Genomic DNA, 21,745 nt, shown 5'->3' with positions numbered 1-21,745 from the left:
CCTCAGTTCAGGAACAAGGGGTATACAACACCATTTCTCGAAAGGTAGAGCCCAGGTGCAGAAATCTGATTTGTTCATTTAAAGAGTGCTCATGGGTGACCATGCCCTTCTCCCATCCTCTCTGCAAACTGAGAAAGGAAAAAGTCACTCACAGAGAAGAAGCTGTAGGCTCAAACAGTGAAAAGGGGAGATACTACTTTACAGAGTGTAAATCTTGGTCATAGATGGATAGAAGGCAAACCCTTTGATCAGGGCACACAATGACAGCTCTCACTGATGGTCTCTCCCATAGGCCTCATTCATCTCCACCCACAGACACAAGGTTAGGACACCTCCATTTCCACTGCCTCCCCTCACCCAGTAAATCCTAACCATTGATCTCAGAAAACCCCTCCGGATGTCCCAGCCTTATCAAGAGTAAATGTTCTCCTTGGAGTGTCCCATTTGGGGAGAATTCTGGGCCAGCCCCCTCCATCTGAAAGGCTTTAAAGACTTTAATCCTCAGAGTTTCTTGATCCCTGTCTTCCCAGTAGGTCTCTGTGCTTATTTTGGACAATTTATTTCTATTCACCAGTCAGAAAGGCAGACACCTTCTTGACATTTCAGGGATTCAATTGGCTTTTTGGCCACTCTCCTTGAAATAAGAAATTATCAGCATGAGGAGATCAGGAGAATTTCACAGAGAAGGCAATGTTTCAATAGCCTCAAGCTGGAAGTCAAGCAATATTATCAAGAGTAAACTGCTGAGTATGTCTTGGCCAATTTATAAAACTCCAGAGTGGAGATAAGTGAAAAGAAAGGATCTATAGCTCCACACGGCAACATAGCTGAATCCTAAAAACAGAAATGTTTTAGAAAAGATGCATGACCCAATTAAAAAAAATCCAAGATAAACACCTACAGGCAAAATTAAACAAAGTGATAAAACTAAAGCAAAGCAAAAAAGAAAGGCACGAGCATGGTTGCCAGTAGGGGCAAGAAGGTCACGTGGTAGGGAAGGCACACATAGGAGTCCATGTGTGTTAGCAACAAGCCACGACTACAATTGTGGTGGCTACATGAGTGCCAGTTTAATCATGAATTTATCAAAATATACATTTTTTTGTTAATTTGGATCAAGTTTTCAAAAATAGTTTAAATTCACAGTCAATAAAACCGAACAGTAAAATAAAAAGAGAGGAGGGAGGGAGAGGGATTTGAATTCATTTCTTCTGTAAATTCCTATACAGATTTTAAGGATGTTTTCTGTTATAACAAAAACAGAACTTGAGGAGGGGTCCTGAGTCCTCCACCCCAAGTGAAGACTGCGTTGTAGCTGAAGTCTGATCACCTGCACCTGTCCCTGTTTTCATGCAGGTTTTGAGCTAAGTAGCACACACATCAAGGGTTAGACTTAGAATCTCACCTTTCTCTCAGAATCTGAGTATCTGAGATTTTATTGCACATGGACACCCACAGAAAAATGAGAGAGTGTAGATGGAGCCCAGGTGTGTGAGAGATGGAGTGTGAATGGCCCTCACCTGGCAAAGGCAAGGGGCCTGGATGGGGTCAGGATGACACAGAGACTCTCTCTACCTCTCCCCAGGTCCTGTTGAGGATCAAGGTCTATGGTCTCCCAGAACCTCTGGAAGAGAAAGACAGCATTTTTTTCCAGGGCTGGGTGTTCTGCCTTGAGAATTCCCATTTTTAAAATATCGTACAAGTGAGAAAAATGCATGCGTTCCAGGTGAATTCTGCACAGTGGAGAAAAGGCTTCACAATAGGCATGGAGGCTGGTCTTCACAACCCCTCACCCTAACTCCATCATCCTGATCTGTGCATTACCCTGGTGACCCCTTCCTTCCCCTGGCACCCCCCTCACTGTCATTTCTGCTGCATCACAGACACAGGGTTGCAAACGTGTGGTCGTGACTGAGTCTGTTTCTGACACTCTACCCCTTCTCACTCTGCAGGGAAACCTTGCTGGACGGTGCTTGGAATCAGGAAAGAAGCCAAAGGGCAGGGCTGACAGGGATCATTTAAATGCTTCAACTCCAAGAGATTCACACAGAATACTGGACACCATTCAGAAGAGTCACTTAGAGGGAGACAACAATATCACTGTTACCCATGAGTTGAAAAGGCACAGCCTTCAATAATCTCAGGTCACCCTAAAAAAGGAAAGAGGGAGATTTTATGAGATGAAAATATGAACATTTCCATTGTGAATGATTTACTGAGAATGGTGGGGGTGTGGAAGAGAGATCCTGGGGTAATGGTATCTGAGATGCTTGTGGGGTGTGGTGTGTGAACCCTGGATCAGTGGGCATGTGATGATGTTTGAGGAGAGGAAACTCTGCTGAGATGATGTGACTTTAGGTGGGACATGATTAGCCCACCAGGATGGGGGACCGTGTGAGTGAATGTAAGGGGGTGACTGTGCTTTGTCTTCATGACTGTGATGTGAGTGTGTGTGTGAGCACAGCCGGACCAGTGCATGAGCATCTTTATATGCACAGTGAGCAGGCCTGTGTGACTCAGTGATTGGCATGGCTCTGTGTGACTGTGAGTGTGTGTGCTGCGATGTGACTGGGTGTTGAGCTGTGAACATGCATGTGGCCTTCAGTACATGGGAAGCTTCCTCCTCACACAGCAGTGCCTCTGATGAAGCAGCTGTGCATCTTCCCATGTGTGTCAATGTGGATCCCCGGTGGCAGAACTAGTGGGGATCTTGGGGATCATGAGTTACTAAGGACTCGTCTCTGAGCATTCATGACAGCAGAACTCATGAAGCCTGAGGTGCCTCTTCCCAAGCGGAGTGGGAAAGAGGGACACAGTCTATTGGGGCTGTTTCTTCAGGTGGGATCTGCACAGAGGGACCACCAGCTTCTGCCTCCAGCCTCAGGTCTGTCTGTGTCTCCCAGCCCAAGCTGTCTGTCCCATTCTGGGAGAAGAGTGTGAGCAGATTCTGGTTTACTAGGGAAGTACATTGGGGGACATGGTTTTAGAGACAGAATCATCCAAAACAGAGAAATAACCAGTTTAGCTTTAGCTCAGGAAGAGCTTACAGTGGATACTACTCAACAACTTGCCAGAGACTGTGGCTCATAGCTGTAATCCGAGCACTTTGGGAGGCCGAGGTGGGAGGATCGTATGGGGTCAGGAGTTCCATACCAGCCTGCATAAAGTAGTGGGACCTTGTATGTACCAAAAAATTAAAAGCTAGCCAAACCTGTTTGTGTGCATTTTTATTTGTAGCTACTCAGGAGATTGAGGTAAGAAGATCACCTGAGTCCAGGAGTTTGAGGCTGCAGTGAGCTCTGATCATGCCACTGCACTCCAGCCTGGGTGACAGAGTAAGGCCCTGTATCCACAAAAAGAAAGAAAAAAAGAAAAGCAAACCAGACAACAACATTAAAAAAATTGTAATTTGCATATTCATTCAACACACAAGGGTTCTCTGTTCTTTTATTATTTCCCCATTTTTATAAAAGCATTCTCACTGGGTGAATTTCTCTGTTTTTACATCCTCAGGTCTTGTTTTCAGCACTTCAGAGTTGAAAATGAACGCAGGTTAGTGTCCCACAAGGACGGTCCCCATTCTGTGGTGTAACCCCTAACCGGCCCTGTACATACCAGGGATTAGGGCAAAGGTTTCACACATATTAACTCCTCTGCTACTGGGAAAACCCTACAAAGTAGGAACTCCTTATACTCCTCCTTGTTCTGGAGAAACGTAGGTGGGGAGACTTCAAGTTATGGATCTGAGATTGCACTGCAAGTAAGAGGCAGAATCAGAACTGGAATCCAGGCAGCTTGGCTCCAGAACCCTTGCTCTTACCTACAGGCCCCCAATTTCTTAAAAAATATGAAACCTTGACTGTGGTAGTGTAGGGGGAGCAGTCCTCAGAATTTGCCCTTTGATCTCGAACCTCTTGCACCATGGGAATCCGTTACAGGAGGGGAGCCCACACCTGGTCCTTCCCTTCTCACCCACTCTCAATTCTCAAAAGAAGATATCTAAATGGCCAACAAACACATGAAAACATGCTCCACATCACTAATTATTAGGGAAATGCAAATCGAAACAATAATGCAATACCACCTCATTCCTGCAAGAATGGCCATAATAAAAAATAATAAATAAATAAAGATTTCGGCATGGATGAGGTGATCAGGAAACACTTCTATACTGCTGTTGGGAATGTAAACTAGTATGACTGCTATGGAAAACAGTGTGGAGATTTTTAAAAGAACTAAAAATAAAACTACAATTTGATCCAGCAATCCCACTACTGGGTATCTACCCAGAGGACAAGAAGTTAATATTTGAAAAGAATACTTGTACATGCATGTTTCTAGTGGCACAATTCACAATAGCAAAATTGTGGAGCCAACACAAATGTCCATCAATCAAAGAATGGATTTAAAAAAACATATATATATATGTATATCCATTGTGTGTGTGTGTATGTATGTATGTATATATACATACATACACACACAATGGAATACTATGCAACCACAAAAAGAAATGAATTATCAGCATTTCAGTAACCTGGATGAGATTGGAGACTATTATTTTAAGTGAAGAAACTCAGGAATGGAAAACAAACATCATATGTTCTCAATGATATGTGGGAGCTAACCCATGAGGACACAAAGGCATAAAAATAATATGACGGGCTTTGGGGACTTAGGGGGAAGAGTGGGAGGGGGATGAGGGATAAAAGACCACAAATATGATGCAGTTTGAGTGATGGGTGCACCAAAATCTCACAAATCACAAATAAAGGACTTACTCATGTAACCAAATACAATCTGTATCACAATAACTTATGGGAAAAAATGAACTAAATTAATGAGTTAAAAAAACATAAAAATAAAATAAAATTTCAGTACAAAGACAAAAAATATGTAAAAACTGCCAATAAACATACGAAAAAACTGTTCAACATCACTAATCATCAGGGAAATGCAAATTAAAACCATAATACCAAAGACATGGAATCAACATAAATGTCCATCAATTACAGATTGAATACAGAAAATGTGTTACATATACATCATGGAATATTATGCAGCCATAAAAAAGAACAAGGTCATGTCTTTTGAGGGAACATAGATGGAGCCAGAGGCCATTATCATTAGCAAATTAATGCAGGACCAGAAGAAAAATACTTCATGTTCTCACTTATAAGTGGAAGCTAAACGATGAGAACTCATAAACACAAAGAAATAAATGACAAACACTGGGGCCTATTTGAGAGTGGAGGGTGAGAAGAGGGAGAAGAGCAGAAAAAATAACTATTGGTACTTTGCTCAGTACCTGGGTGGTGAAATAATCTGTACAACAAACACCTGTGACAAGGGGGTTTGCCTATATAACAAACCTGCACATGCACACTTGAACTTAAAAGAAAAATTAAAGAATGGTAAAAATAAATAAATCGGGGAAATTTTTTTTAATTTCTTTTTTATTCCATCTTCTTGGTCCATCACTTGCAAATAGAGGCCCACATATACCAATGTTTAGCAGCATCATGGATGGCATCCCAGAGGAATCGCAACACTGAGAGAGTTAGGCATCAAGGACATTATTATCACAGAGTATGTTTATTCTTTGGGGGCTTCTGTTATAACTGGAAAGACCAAAAGACTTTTGAGATGAGGAAGCTTTAGAGTTCATTAAAGAGTTTCTGCTTTTTGAGCAATCCCCTTTTTGCTGGGAGAAGACAATGAATTTTGATTGAGCAGGAGGAGGAAAGATGAGTAGATTTTCAGAGGCAATTCAAAAATTATTAGTTGAACATTCACCCTGGACTCTCTGTAATCTCTTTGTATCTGAGATGTAATTCCTGACCACCATGAGCACAGAGTAGCAGCTGAATAAAGATGAATGTAACGAATAACCTTTAGGAAGTGCACTGAGCTGGTGAATATCATTCAAGAAAGGACAATCACTGTGTGTTTGCCTAGCAGGGCCGGCATGTAAAATTATGCCGGTTATTCAAATAAAATGACTGCCAGGCAAGCGGCAAGTCGATGTGAAATCCAAGTCGTTTTCTGCTCAGGAAGCCAGTGGTTTCAGGATAGTTTTCATCCACTCAGAGCACCAATTACATAATTCCCCCAAAAAATGAATTCCATGCTGGTGATAGGGCCTATAATTCATTATCAAAATAGAGAAGTGATCAAGACTGTGACAGGGAAAGTGTAAGGAGGACAGTGTATCTAATCAGAACACAAGAGTTTCCAGTGAGAGGGGAGGGAATTTCATTCCATGTTGAAAAGAAACAAGGAAGAGAGGCATGAAGAGGGCCATTCACTGTGCGTTGGCACCTCAAGGTATCTGGATGTTAGGTTAAAGGAGGGGTAAGCAGAGAGGCATACCCATGAGTGAGGGTGGAGTTGCAGAAACTGTTGCAGTGACCATGGGGAGAGAAAATGAGAATGATTAAAATGACACCTGAGATGGTCCTTGCAAACAAAGAGGCTATTTGGTAGGACTCTCTTCATCCTGCCTTCATTGATTTTTAGATAATATTTTGTTTCTCTTCTCCTAAGTGGTTCTCCATACATGCTATGAAGCAGATAATCACAGCTCTTACAGTAGGAAAAGGGCTGCCATTCTGCCGTTTTGGTAAGAACTCCAAGAAACTGAGAATGGAGGGTGAGGACAAGTGCTACAGAGAAACATTCCCAGAGAAAATGAAAATAGGTGTCTGGTTGGTTTCACCAGTGATATGGATTAGTGACTGCTGTCTATTTCATTTTGCCTCTCTAAAATAGTTGTGTTCATTGCCTTTTCCTATCTCTTTTTGTCTTTTTTGTTTGATTTGTATAAAGCAGATACTATGTGCCTTTTGTGCATATGTTGAGAGAGATTGCAAGTGACAATTTGTAGTCACCTTATAGACACCATATCCTGATTAGAGAAGATACGGCACTTCACTCTGAGCCTTTTCCTGTTATAGTAATGTCTTCAGAGATTCCTTACAGGGTTAGTGTTGTTGGTATGTGGGAAGTTATATAAGCCAGTTACGACTGAGTGGAACTAGTTGCCAAAGATGGCTCCTCGTGACTACAGCCACAGTAACCACAGCTTATGGAGTCCTCTCCTTTTGATTAGGGCTCTCTGTGTGACTCAACTTGCTCAATGCAAAGTCATAGAAGTGACACTGTCTGCCATTCAAAGGTAGGTCCTATGATGCCGTGCACTGTCTCCATGAGGCTTTTGGAAGGCTTTCTTTGCTGAAAGCCAATCACCATTCTTTAAGTCCAAGAACCATGAGACTCTCCTGATTTGAACATATTCAAGGCAGGAATGGAAAGGTGTGGTAGTGAAAGAGATAACCCACCAGTTTCTAGGTGTTCATCCAGCCCTAGTGTTGAGTTGGACAGGAGGGAAGCATCCTCTGAAATCACAGCCTAAAAGATTTATCTGTAAACGTGACTCCCGTCACATGACCTACCACTCACATGAGTTCAATAAACCTGTAAAGCTGGGAGAGATCAAAATCAATGATTGATTTTAGTCAATATGTGTTGGGAGGTTTGCTATGCTGCAATTTGTCACTGGAACAGCAGCAAAGCAGGGTCTGCTCACTGTGTCCAAGTACATGGACTGTGTCTATTCCAATAATAATCTACATGTTCTCTGATCTAAAACCATGACCATTTATTTCCAAAGAGAAACCCCTGAATTCTGCACACATAAAATGGAAAAATCTTTGAATATTTGGAAATAAGAATAATTGAGATTCTTTAAGGAAAACACTGGGCTCCAATATTTCCCTACTACTTAGATTGAAAACTTCACAATGTGCCTACACAATAAGCATCCTGAGAACAATGAAAATAATTAAGGAATTCCACATGATTTCCCTCAAGTTACAGGTTCTGCCCAAAGCCACTAGGTATACCTGTGTGGCTGTAAACAGCTACCTAACATTTCAGTGTGGTGAGTCATCTGACATTGGGTAAGGATTTTGGTTCAGACTGTCTGACATCAACTACGTACTATAGAAGAATGTTGTTTCTAATGTCTTCTCAGACATTCCAGGGACCTTGTCACTCACTCCCTTTGTCACAGGAAGGTTCATCCCCTTTGATTTCCTGATGCCTCCCATAGAATGTCCTGGACCCTCTTGGGGATGACCACTTCCTCCTTCCTCTTTTCCCCTCTTAAAGCAAGAACCAATCATGTGAGGTTTGGTGCTGTTTTAATGATCAAGTGTAGGGGAAGGGGTGAGGAGGGATTATTCTGTTAGCAGGCTCTGGGAATCCCATGGTCAGGTAGAAAGAGGGATTCCTCAACAATGAGGAGTCTGATCATCTCCCTCAATCGCTGATAAGTGCTCTGGTCAGGGAGATATCTCTCAACACTTGCAGCATCTTCACAGATGCTGGCGGGAATCGATGGGCAAAGTTGTAAATGTGTTGGCCATTTACCATTACCTACAAGAGGAAAAATGCGTCAGAAAGACAGTATGCCACCAAACAGGTTTTCAGCCCTTTCTCCTCTCTGCCCAATTACAAATAACCTTCTCCATGAAAACTCCTAGTTACACAAGTGAGCCTGCCTGCCTGCCTGCCTGCCTGCCTTCCTTCCCTCCCTCCCTCCCTCCCTCCCTCTCTCTCTCTCTCTCTTTCTTTCTTTCCTTTCCCTCTGTGGCCCAGGCTGCAATCTACTCAGCTCGCTGCTGCCCGCACCACGGACGGCCTGGGACTGCCGCCGCGCGCCACCGCTGCCTGCTTTTTCTCGTTTGGCTGCAGGCGCGCGGTCGCCATGTTGGCCACGCTGCTCACCAGCTCCTGACGCCGAGTGCTCTGCCCGCCTCAGCCTCCCGAGCCCCCGCCCGGCCACCGCCCCGTCTGGGAGGTGGGGAGCGCCTCTGCCCGGCCGCCCCGTCCAGGAAGAAGTGAGGAGCGCCTCTGCCCGGCCACCCCATCCGGGAGGAAGTGAGGAGCGCCTCTGCCCGGCCGCCCCGTCCGGGAAGAAGTGAGGAGCGCCTCTGCCCGGCCGCCCCGTCCGGGAAGAAGTGAGGAGCGCCTCTGCCCGGCCGCCCCGTCTGGGAAGTGAGGAGCGCCTCTGCCCGGCCACCCCGTCTGGGAAGAAGTGAGGAGCGCCTCTGCCCAGCCGCCCTGTCTGGGAAGAAGTGAGGAGCGCCTCTGCCCGGCTGCCCCATCTGGGAAGTGAGGAGCGCCTCTGCCCGGGCGCCCCGTCCGGGAAGAAGTGAGGAGCACCTCTGCCCGGCCGCCCCGTCCGGGAAGAAGTGAGGAGCGCCTCTGCCCGGCCGCCCCGTCCGGGAAGAGGTGAGGGGTACCTCTGCCCGGCCACCCACCGTCTGGGAAGTGAGGAGCGCCTCTGCCCGGCCACCCACCGTCTGGGAAGTGAGGAGCGCCTCTGCCCGGCCACCCACCGTCTGGGAAGTGAGGAGCGCCTCTGCCCGGCCACCCCGTCTGGGAAGTGAGGAACGCCTCTGCCCAGCCGCCCTGTCTGGGAAGTGAGGAGCGCCTCTGCCCGGCCGCCCCATCTAGGAAGTGAGGAGAGCCTCTGCCCGGCCACCCATTGTCTGGGAAGTGAGGAGCGCCTCTGCCCGGCCACCCATCGTCTGGGAAGTGAGGAGCGCCTCTGCCCGGCCACCCATCGTCTGGGAAGTGAGGAGCGCCTCTGCCCGGCCGCCCTGTCTGGGAAGTGAGGAGCGCCTCTGCCCGGCCACCCACCGTCTGGGAAGTGAGGAGCACCTCTGCCCGGCCACCCACCGTCTGGGAAGTGAGGAGCGCCTCTGCCCGGCCGCCCCGTCAGGGAAGTGAGGAGCGCCTCTGCCAGGCTGCCCCATCTGTGAAATGAGGAGCGCCTCTGCCCGGCCACCTATCGTCTGGGAGGTGAGGAGCGCCTCTGCCCGGCCGCCCCGTCCGGGAAGAAGTGAGGAGCGCCTCTGCCCGGCCGCCCCGTCCGGGAAGAAGTGAGGAGCGCCTCTGCCCGGCCGCCCCGTCCGGGAAGAAGTGAGGAGCGCCTCTGCTCGGCCGCCCCGTCTGGGAAGTGAGGAGCGCCTCTGCCCGGCCGCCCCGCCCGGGAAGAAGTGAGGAGCGCCTCTGCCCGGCCGCCCTGTCCGGGAAGAAGTGAGGAGCGCCTCTGCCCGGCCGCCCCGTCTGGGAAGTGAGGAGCGCCTCGGCCCGGCCGCCCCGTCTGGGAAGTGAGGAGCGCCTCGGCCCGGCCGCCCCGTCTGGGAAGTGAGGAGCGCCTCTGCCCGGCCGCCCCGTCTGGGAAGTGAGGAGCACCTCTGCCCGGCCACCCATCGTCTGGGAAGTGAGGAGCGCCTCTGCCCGGCCACCCATTGTCTGGGAAGTGAGGGGCGCCTCTGCCCGGCCACCTATCGTCTGGGAAGAAGTGAGGAGCGTCTCTGCCTGGCCGCTCCGTCTGGGAAGTGAGGAGCGCCTCTGCCCGGCCGCCCCGTGTCTGGGAAGAAGTGAGGAGCGCCTCTGCCCGGCCGCTCCGTCTGGGAGGTCTACCATGGAGGCCAGAAGCAATGTGGGGGCTGGACATGGTGGCTCACACCTGTGGTCCCGGCACTCTGGGGGGCGAGGCGGGTTGATCACTTCGGGCTAGGAGTTCGAGACCAGTCTGGCCAACTTGGCGAAACATGAAAAATACAACAGACAAACCAACCAACCAATTCAGTGACAACAAAACAGGTCTACCCTGGAGTCATACTCTAATTTTTTCTATTTTCCTCCCTTTCTGATCCTTTATCCCACTTTCTTTTTCTTCCTCTTCCTTCTCCCTCTTCTTTGTCAAATAGAGGATTGAGTTATTATCACTGATCCACATAAAGTCCCTCTCTACCTTATTTTAACTCCCACCCCCCATTTCTATTCCCCGACTTCCCATGTGTAACCTTCCTAATATGTTTGATACGCATCTTTTTGTTTGTATGTATTTTTAGAAAATATTTATTGTTTTTGTGTGCAAAAAAAAATTAATAAAAAAAAAGAAGTTAAAAACTTTGAAAAAAAATTAGACGAATGGATAACTAGAATAATCAATGCAGAGAAGTCCTTAAAGGACCTGATGGAGCTGAAAACCACGGCACAAGAACTACGTGACGAATGCACAAGCCTCAGTAACCGATGCAATCAACTGGAAGAAAGGGTACCAGCGATGGAAGATGAAATGAATGAAATGAAGCATGAAGAGAAATTTAGAGAAAAAAGAATAAAAAGAAATGAACAAAGCCTCCAAGAAATATGGGACTATGTGAAAAGACCAAATCTACGTCTGATTGGTGTACCTGAAAGTGACGGGGAGAGTGGAACCAAGTTGGAAAATACTCTGCAGGATATTATCCACAAGAACTTCCCCAATCTAGCAAGGCAGGCCAACATTCAAATTCAGGAAATACAGAGAATGCCACAAAGATACTCCTCGAGAACAGCAACTCCAAGACACATAATTGTCAGATTCACCAAAGTTGAAATGAAGGAAAAAATGTTAAGGGCAGCCAGAGAGAAAGGTCGGGTTACCCACAAAGGGAAGCCCATCAGACTAATAGCTGATCTCTCGGCAGAAACTCTTCAAGCCAGAAGAGAGTGGGGGTCAATATTCAACATTCTTAAAGAAAAGAAATTTTCAACCCAGAATTTCATATCCAGCCAAACTAAGCTTCATAAGTGAAGGAGAAATAAAATCCTTTACAGACAAGCAAATGCTGAGAGATTTTGTCACCACCAGGGCTGCCCTAAAAGAGCTCCTGAAGGAAGCACTAAACATGGAAAGGAACAACCCGTACCAGCCACTGCAAAAACATGCCAAATTGTAAAGACCATCAAGGCTAGGAAAAAACTGCATCAACTAAGGAGCAAAATAACCAGCTAACGTCATAATGACAGGATCAAATTCACACATAACAATACTAACCTTAAATGTAAATGGGCTAAATGCTCCAATTAAAAGACACAGACTGGCAAATTGGATAAAGAGTCAAGACCCATCAGTGTGCTGTATTCACAAAACCCATCTCACGTGCGGAGACATAATAGGCTCAAAATAAAGGGATGGAGGAAGATCTACCAAGCAAATGGAAAACAAAAAAAGGCAGGGGTTGCAATCCTAGTCTCAGATAAAACAGACTTTAAACCAACAAAGATCAAAAGAGACAAAGAAGGTCATTACATAATGGTAAAGGGATCAATTCAACAAGAACTAACTATGCTAAATATATATGCACCCAATACAGGAGCACCCAGATTCATAAAGCAAGTCCTTAGTGACCTACAAAGAGACTTAGACTCCCACACAATAATAATGGGAGACTTTAACACCCCACTGTCAACATTAGACAGATCAACGAGACAGAAAGTTAACAAGGATACCCAGGAATTGAACTCAGCTCTGCACCAAGTGGACCTAATAGACATCTACAGAACTCTCCACCCCAAATCAACAGAATATACATTCTTTTCAGCACCACACCACACCTATTCCAAAATTGACCACATAGTTGGAAGTAAAGCACTCCTCAGCAAATGTAAAAGAACAGAAATTATAACAAACTGTCTCTCAGACCACAGTGCAATCAAACTAGAACTCAGGATTAAGAAACTCACTCAAAACCGCTCACCTACACGGAAACTGAACAACCTGCTCTTGAATGACTACTGGGTACATAACAAAATGAAGGCAGAAATAAAGATGTTCTTTGAAACCAATGAGAACAAAGACACAACATACCAGAATATCTGGGACACATTCAAAGCAGTGTGTAGAGGGAAATTTATAGCACTAAATGCCCACAAGAGAAAGCAGGAAAGATCTAAAATTGACACCCTAACATCACACTTAAAAGAACTAGAGAAGCAAGAGCAAACACATTCAAAAGCTAGCAGAAGGCAAGAAATAACTAAGATCAGAGCAGAACTGAAGGAAATAGAGACACAAAACACCCTTCAAAAAATCAATGAATCCAGGAGCTGGTTTTTTGAAAAGATCAACAAAATTGATAGACCGCTAACAAGACTAATAAAGAAGAAAAGAGAGAAGAAGCAAATACATGCAATAAAAAATGATAAAGGGGATATCACCACCAATCCCACAGAAATACAAACTACCATCAGGGAATACTACAAACACCTCTCTGCAAATAAACTAGAAAATCTAGAAGAAATGGATAAATTCCTCGACACATACACTCTCCCAAGACTAAACAAGGAAGAAGTTGAATCTCTGAATAGACCAATAACAGGCTCTGAAATTGAGGCTTAATAATCTGAAATTGAGGCTTACCAACCAAAAAAAGTCCAGGAGCAGATGGATTCACAGCCGAATTCTACCAGAGGTACGAGGAGGAGCTGGTGCCATTCCTTCTGAAACTATTCCAATCAATAGAAAAAGAGGGAATCCTCCCTAACTCATTTTATGAGGCCAGCATCATCCTGATACCAAAGCCTGGCAGAGACACAACAAAAAAAGAGAATTTTAGACCAATATCCTTGATGAACATTGATGCAAAAATCCTCAATAAAATACTGGCAAACCGAATCCACAGCACATCAAAAAGCTTATCACCATGATCAAGTGGGCTTCATCCCTGGGATGCAAGGCTGCTTCAACATATGAAAATCAATAAACTTAAACCAGCATATAAACAGAACCAAAGACAAAAACCACATGATTATCTCAATAGATGCAGAAAAGGCCTTTGACAAAATTCAACACCCCTTCATGCTAAAAACTCTCAATAAATTAGGTATTGATGGGACGTATCTCAAAATAATAAGAGCTATCTATGACAAACCCACAGCCAATATCATACTGAATGGACAAAAACTGGAAGCATTCCCTTTGAAAACTGGTATAAGACAGGGATGCCCTCTCTCACCACTCCTATTCAGCATAGTGTTGGAAGTGCCGGCCAGGGCAATCAGGCAGGAGAAGGCAGTAAAGGGCATTCAATTAGGAAAAGAGGAAGTCAAGTTGTCCCTGTTTGCAGATGACATGATTGTATATCTAGAAAACCCCATCGTCTCAGCCCAAAATCTCCTTAAGCTGATAAGCAACTTCAGCAAAGTCTCAGGATACAAAATCAATGTGCAAAAATCACAAGCATTCTTATACACCAATAACAGACAGAGAGCCAAATCATGAGTGAACTCCCATTCACAATTGCTTCAAAGAGAATAAAATACCTAGGAATCCAACTTACAAAGGATGTGAAGGACCTCTTCAAGGAGGACTACAAACCACTGCTCAATGAAATAAAAGAGGATACAAACAAATGGAAGAACATTCCATGCTCATGGGTAGGAAGAATCAGTATCATGAAAATGGCCATACTGCCCAAGGTAATTTATAGATTCAATGCCATCCCCATCAAGCTACCAATGACTTTCTTCACAGAATTGGAAAAAACTACTTTAAAGTTCATATGAAACCAAAAAAGAGCCTGCATTGCCAAGTCAATCCTAAGCCAAAAGAACAAAACTGGAGGCATCACGCTACCTGACTTCAAACTATACTACAAGGCTACAGTAACCAAAACAGCATGGTACTGGTACCAAAACAGAGATATAGACCAATGGAACAAAACAGAGCCCTCAGAAATAATGCCACATATCTATAACTATCTGATCTTTGACAAACCTGACAAAAAGAATAAATGGGGAAAGGATTCCCTATTTAATAAATGGTGCTGGGAAAACTGGTTAGTCATATGTAGAAAGCTGAAACTGGATCCCTTCCTTACACCTTATACAAAAATTAATTCAAGATGGATTAAAGACTTAAATGTTAGACCTAAAACCATAAAAACCCTAGAAGAAACCTAGGCAATACCATTCAGCACATAGGCGTGGGCAAGGACTTCATGTCTAAAACACCAAAAGCAATGGCAACAAAAGCCAAAATTGACAAATGGGATCTAATTAAACTAAAGAGCTTCTGCACCGCAAAAGAAACTACCATCAGAGTGAACAGGCAACCTACAGAGTGGGAGAAAAATTTTGCAATCTACTCATCTGACAAAGGGCTAATGTCCAGAATCTACAAAGAACTCAAACAAATTTACAAGAAAAAAAGCAAACAACCCCATCAACAAGAGGGCAAAGGATATAAACAGACACTTCTCAAAAGAAGACATTTATGCAGCCAAAAACACATGAAAAAATGCTCATCATCACTGGCCATCAGAGAAATACAAATCAAAACCACAATGAGATACCATCTCACACTAGTTAGAATGGCAATCATTAAAAAGTCAGGAAGCAACAGGTGCTGGAGAGGAAGTGGAGAAATAGGAACACTTCTACACTGTTGGTGGGAATGTAAACTAGTTCAACCATTGTGGAAGACAGAGTGGCAATTCCCCAGGGATCTAGAACTAGAAATACCATTTGACCCAGCCATCCCGTTACTGGGTATATACCCAAAGGATTATAAAGCATGCTGCTATAAAGACACATGCACACATATGTTTACTGCGGCACTACTCACAATAGCAAAGACTTGGAACCAAGCCAAATGTCCAAAAATGATAGACTGGATTAAGAAAATGTGGCACATATATACCATAGAATACTATGCAGCCATAAAAAATGATGAGTTCATGTCCTTTGTAGGGACATGGATGAAGCTGGAAACCATCATTCTCAGAAAACTATCACAAGGACAAAAAATCAAACACCACATGTTCTCACTCATAGGTGGGAATTTAACAATGAGAACACATGGACACAGGAAGGGGAACATCACACACGGGGGCCTGTTGTGGGGTGGGGGGAGGGGGGAGGGATAGCATTAGGAGATATACCTAATGTAAATGACAAGTTAATGGGTGCAGCACACCAACAAGGTACATGTATACATATGTAACAAACCTGCACGTTGTGCACATGTACCCTAGAACTTAAAGTATAATAAAATATACATATATATATGTATATATATGTATATATACATATATATGTGTATATATAAGTATATATACATATATATATATGTATATATACTTTTATATATATAAAGAAAAATTAAGTCCTTGTTTCACTCCTGGACCCAATCTTACTCCTGAGAGCATTACCAGTGCTCTGCTCTCCTTCCACAGGAAATCTTTGCTTATGGAAGCATAGAGATCTATAATTTCATTTGTTTTTAAGAAAATCCTAGTATACATTGCTCTACACATTACACCTTAAAAACTGAGTTGATTTGTTGTCAATGAGTATACCTTGAAGATACCATCTAACGGTGCTTCCTTAGTTTTTAAAGACTGCATAATATTGCATTAGAAGGATTACCCAAAATTGCTGAACTTGACTGTTTTGATGGGCCTTGAGGTTATTTCCAATATTTTGCTCTCACAAATGGTGCTGTATTAAGGCTTCTAGTAATTTCTTTTGTCATTATCCACCTCCCTTACTTATATTGAAAGGTAATCATAAAGAAAAAAATAACTGGTTCAAAAATGTGTGCATTTTAAATTTAACAAATTGACACCTAGAAGGTTACTTTATAGCCTCAGTAATAAAGAATATGTCCCAATGTTCTGGCCCTTTCTAATGGGTAGGCCAAAAGATTCACATTTTATTCAGATTCAAGTAAGGGATCTCTTTCCATGCTTAGAAGCTGTTCAAAATAACAGCCTGTGTTTTGCAACACTTGTCCGGTTGGGCCTCTCCAACAACACTTGAGTTTTATTCTTGGCCACCATCAGCCCAGATCTAGGCAACTCCAAAGATAAACTAAGCCATCAGCAGTGAATGGCAGTCATAGTTCATGGAACTGAAAGATATGCTTTCAGTGAACATGGTATAGCGTTAACCCTGTGTGAACCCCTGTACAAGATGCAGGATTCAAGTTCATGAAACAGTCACTAGCCATGGGGATTTTCCAAGCTAGAGAGGAGGCTGAGCAAACTTAGACCATGTGACACAGAGTGGTAGAGTCTTGCTGGAAGAATGATATTAAACATTAGAAAGAAAGTAAGCAACTGTATAAAATAGGCACAAAAGTTAATATGTAAATAGAAGTGTGTGTCTTGGGTTCAGTTATATAACTAATAGTTTTCTCAGGGGATGTTGTAGGTACTAGGACAGAGTGGAGAGGAGGCTGAAAGCTTGTTTGGTGGCATACTGTCCTTCTGATGCATTTTTCTTCTTGTAGGTAATAATAAATGGCCAACACTGTTACATCTTTGCCCATCCACTTCCACCATGTTCTGCAAAGATGGTGCAAGTGTGGAGAGATGTCTCCCTGACCTCAATGTCTGTCTGCAATTGAGGGAGATGACCACACCCTTCACTGTTGAGGAATCCCTCTTTCTATGTGACCACAGGATCCCCAGAGCCTGCTAACAGCATGGTCTCTCCTCACCCTTTCCCCTGCACTTGGTCATTAAAACATCACCAAACTTCCCAGATTTTGGTTCTTGCTTTAAGGGGGAAAGAGGAAGTCATCATCCCCAAGAAGGCCCAAGGAACTTTATGGGAGGCATCCAGAAATCAAAGTGGATAAGCCTTCTCGTGACTCCGGGAGTGAGTGACAAGGTCCTTAGAATGTCTTAGAAGTCATTATGTACGGCATCTTTCTATAGCACGTTGTTGACATCAGAGACTCTGAGACAAATACGTTACCCAAGTTTAAATGACTCACTGCACTGAAATGTTAGGTAGCTGTTTAAAACCACACAGATGTACCTTGAGGCTTTGGGGAGAAATTTTGTAACTTGAGGACAATCTAGTGGAATTTCCTAATTTTTCCATTGTTCTCAGGATATTTATTGTGTAATCACAGTGCCTGGCTCTGTACAGGCTACCGTGCAAAAACTTTAGAAATAGACACATTTCCCACGTGAAAACTTCAATCCAAGCAATAATTAGAGAATCACAAGAGTCCCAAGATTTCTCTTAAAGAACCCCAATTGTTGATGTTTAAAAATAATTCTGAGATTTTTCCAATGTAAATGGCAGAATCCTTGGATTCCTATTTAAAAACAAATGGTTATGGTTTTAGATCAGAAAATATGTAGTTTATGGTTGGGATGGACACAATTCATACACATGGACACAGTGAGCAGACCTTGCTTTGCTGCTGTTTCACTAGGCTTTGCAGCGCAGCAAACCTCCCAACACATGTTGGCTTAGAGCAATCATTTGTTTCTGATCTTGCTCAGTTAACTGGACTCATGTGGGTGGTAGATCATGTGGTGAGACTGATGTTTTCTGAAGGATATTTTAGGCTGTGATTCCAGAGGATGCTTCACTCATGTCTGACTCAACACTAGGGCTGGGTGAACACCTGGGGCTGGCTGGTTATTTCCTTTCCTGCCTCACCTCCAAATTCATGCCTTGAATTCCCTCAAATCATGAGAGTCTCATGGTTCTTGGATTGAATGAATGATGATAGGCTTCCACCAAAGAAAGCCTCCCAAAAGGCTCAGGAAGGAGGTGCAAGGTATCATAGGACCTGGCTTTGAAAGGCAGACAATGTCACTCCTATGACATTATATTGATCAAAGTGAGCCATACACACAGCCCAAATCAAAGGGAGGGGACTTCATAAGCTGTGGTTATTTTGACATGTGGTCATGAAGGGGCATCCTTGGCAATTATTTCCACTCAGTCTTCACTGGCTTACAAGCTTCTCATATATCAAAAACACCAATCCTGTAAGGAACCACTGAAGGCAACACACTTACAGGAACAGGCTCAGATTGAAGTCTAGCATCTTATCCTCCAGTCAGCATCTGGTGTCCATGAGGTGACTACAAATTAGCAGGTGCACTTTCAACATATGCACTAAAGAAATACATTATCTGCCCTAAAAAATTAGACATACAAGACTAAAACAGATATAGGAAAATGCAGTGAACACACTTATTTTAGAGGGTCAAAAGATAATAAACAACAACCTGAAAGCAAGATGGGTCACCAATAGCTCTACTAGAGCCACCTGCAAAAATTCAGCCAGGGTTCTCACTCTTGTTGCATCTGCTCAAACCAGCATGACCTTATCCGAAAATATCGTCTCGATATGTGCCGCTTCTGTTTCCATAAGTACTTAAAGGATATAGGTTTCATTAGGCTAGAATAAGTGATCTTCCTTCAATTTATAAGCAAGACATCCACTCAATGAAAGAAACCGTGCTAGCTCTTTGTACATGAAAAAAATTAAAACAAAGAAACTAATTTAAAAAAAAAGGAAAAAAAGGCAGCCATCACTGGTCCATATCATTGCTGAAACCAACAAGACCCCTATTTTCATCTTCTCTGAAAATGTTTCTCTGCCACAGTTGGCTCCACCTTCTACTGTCAGTGTCTTAGAGCTCCCACAAAGATGGCACAATGAAAACCCTTTTCCCGCTACAAGAGCTGTTGCCACCTATTTCATGACACAAATAGAGAACCATTTAGGAAAAGATAAACAGCATATTACCTAAAGCCAAGCAATGCAGATTGAAGAGGGTCTCAACAAATAGCCTCTTTGTCTTCAGGGCCCATCTAAGGCATCATTTTGATCATCCTCATTCTCTCTTCCCATGTTCCTTGCCACAGTCTGTTCAACTCCAACCTAACTCATGGGTATGCCTCCCGTTTTGCCCTCCTTTAACCTAACATACAGATACCTTGTGGTGTCATGCACAGTAAATGGCACCTTCACGCCTCTCTTTCTTGTCGCTTTCCTGTATGAACTGAAATTCCCTCCGCTCTCACTGGAAAGTCTCAGGTTCTTGTTAGGTACACTTTTCCCCTTACATCATCCCTCTCACAGTTTTGGTCACCACTTTATTTTGATGGTGGATCATAGGCTCCCTCATCAGCATGGAAATCATTTCTTGGGGAATTAGACAATTCTTGCTCTGAGTGGATAAAGACAATCTTGGAACCCATGACTTTCTGATCAGAACATGAGTTTGATTTCATATCTACATGTCCCTGGATGATGCCTGTTGTATATGAATAACCTACAGGGTCCTACATGCTGTCCCTGCTAGACAAACACACAGTGACTGCCTTTTCTTGACTAATATTCACCAGCTCAGTTCAGTTCATATAGGCCATTTGTTACACTTATCTTTATACCAGCTGCTACCCTGTGCTCATGGTGGCCAAGAGAGACGTCTGAGATGAAAAGAGAAGGCATAGAGTCCAGGAACCAATACTTAACAAACGATTTTTTATTTGCCTCTGGGGACCTACTCAACATATTTTTTATACACGTAAACCCAAATTCATGGTCTTCTAGCAAACACAGCATTGCTCAGAACACAGTATTTCTGGACTCTAAAGCCTTGCCTTCTGAAAGGTCTATAGGGCTTTTCAGTTTTTGATGAAAGCCCTCAAAGAATAAATCTACTCCGATAATGCTGTCCTTGATGCCCAAGTCCCCTAAAGCTGTTTCCTCTATGGTGCTGTCCGTGGACTGAGCACTGGTGCTTCCAGGCCTGTATTTGCAAGTGGGGGGCCAATAAGACAGAATTAACAGAGAAATTTTTTGTTTTGTTTTGTTTTGTATTTGATAAATCACAGCTCAAAATATGTATAATGAATGGAGCAGGAATTGAATTTGGATTTTCAGACCCCAATTTCTGCAGTGCCCTCTCTCACCCCTCCTATTCAACATAGTTTTGGAAGTCCTGGCCAGAGCAATCAGGCAAGAGAAAGAAAGGGCATCCAAACAGGAAGAGAGGTCAAACCATCCCTGTTTGCAGACATGATTCTTTATCTAGAAAATCTCATAGTCTCCACCCAAATGATCCTTAAGCTGGTAAACAACTTTAGCAAAGTTTCAGGATACATAATCAAAGTGCAAAAATCACTAGAACTCCTATATGCCAACAACACCTAAGCATATGGCCAAATCAGAAATGCAATTCCATTCACAATTGCCATAAAAAGAATAAAATACCTAGGAATACAGCTAACCAGTGGGTGAAAGATCGTTACAAGGAGAATTACAAAACACTGCCTAAAAAAAATAGATGACCCAAACAAATGGAAAAACATTCCATGCTCATGAATAGCAAAAATCATTATCATTAAAACAGCCATACTGCCCAAAGAAATATACATATTCAACGCTATTCCTATTGAACTAACAATGACATTTCTCACAGAATTAGAAAAAAAACTATTTTAAAATGCACATGGAACTAAGAATGAGTTGATTAAAAAAGACAATTCTAAACAAAAAGAACAAAGCTAGAAGCATCACTTTACCCAACTTAAAAGTATACTACAGGGCCACAGTAACTGAACAGTATGGTACTGGTACAAAAACACACATAGACAAGTGGGACAGAATAGAAAGCCCAGAAATAAGGTTACACACCTACAACCATCTGATCTTTAACAAAGCTGACCAAACAAGCACTGGAAAATGGACTTCCTATTCAAGAAATGATTTTGGAATAACTGGTAGCCATATGCAGATGACTGAAACTGAATCCCTTCCTTGCATTATGTAGAAAAAAAATCAATTCAAGAGGGGTTTGAAGACTTAAATGTAAAACCCAAAACTATAAAAACTCTGGAAACTACCTAGGCAATATCATTCTAAATGTAGGAATGGGAAAAGTTTCATAACAAAGATGCCAAAAGCAATCACAAGAAAAGCAAAAATTGACAAATGGATCTATTTAAACTAAAGGGCTTCTGCACAGCAACGGAAACTATCAACGGAGTCAACAGACAACATACAGAATGGGAGAAAATATTTGCAAATTATGTATCTGAAAAAGGTCTTATATCTACCATCTATAAGGAATTG

General features: G+C 43.3%; 1 protein-coding gene across 1 annotated transcript in view; it reads right to left on the bottom strand.

The window, feature by feature from the left end:
- Positions 1 to 8,190: 8,190 nt before the first annotated feature.
- LOC100589518 (placental protein 13-like) overlaps positions 8,191 to 21,745 on the bottom strand; it is an 81,463-nt gene continuing 67,908 nt past the window's right edge. The window contains exon 2 of the mRNA XM_004090987.3: positions 8,191 to 8,439. Within this exon, the coding sequence (XP_004091035.1) occupies positions 8,323 to 8,439 (117 nt within the window). The 3' untranslated portion in view covers positions 8,191 to 8,322. The remainder of the gene's footprint in view (positions 8,440 to 21,745) is intronic.

This window comes from Nomascus leucogenys, chromosome 17 (genome assembly GCF_006542625.1).
Source record: "Nomascus leucogenys isolate Asia chromosome 17, Asia_NLE_v1, whole genome shotgun sequence".
Taxonomy (NCBI): Eukaryota; Metazoa; Chordata; class Mammalia; order Primates; family Hylobatidae; genus Nomascus; species Nomascus leucogenys.
Note: the sequence above shows the minus strand (reverse complement) of the source record. Positions and strands in the feature narration are given on the sequence as shown.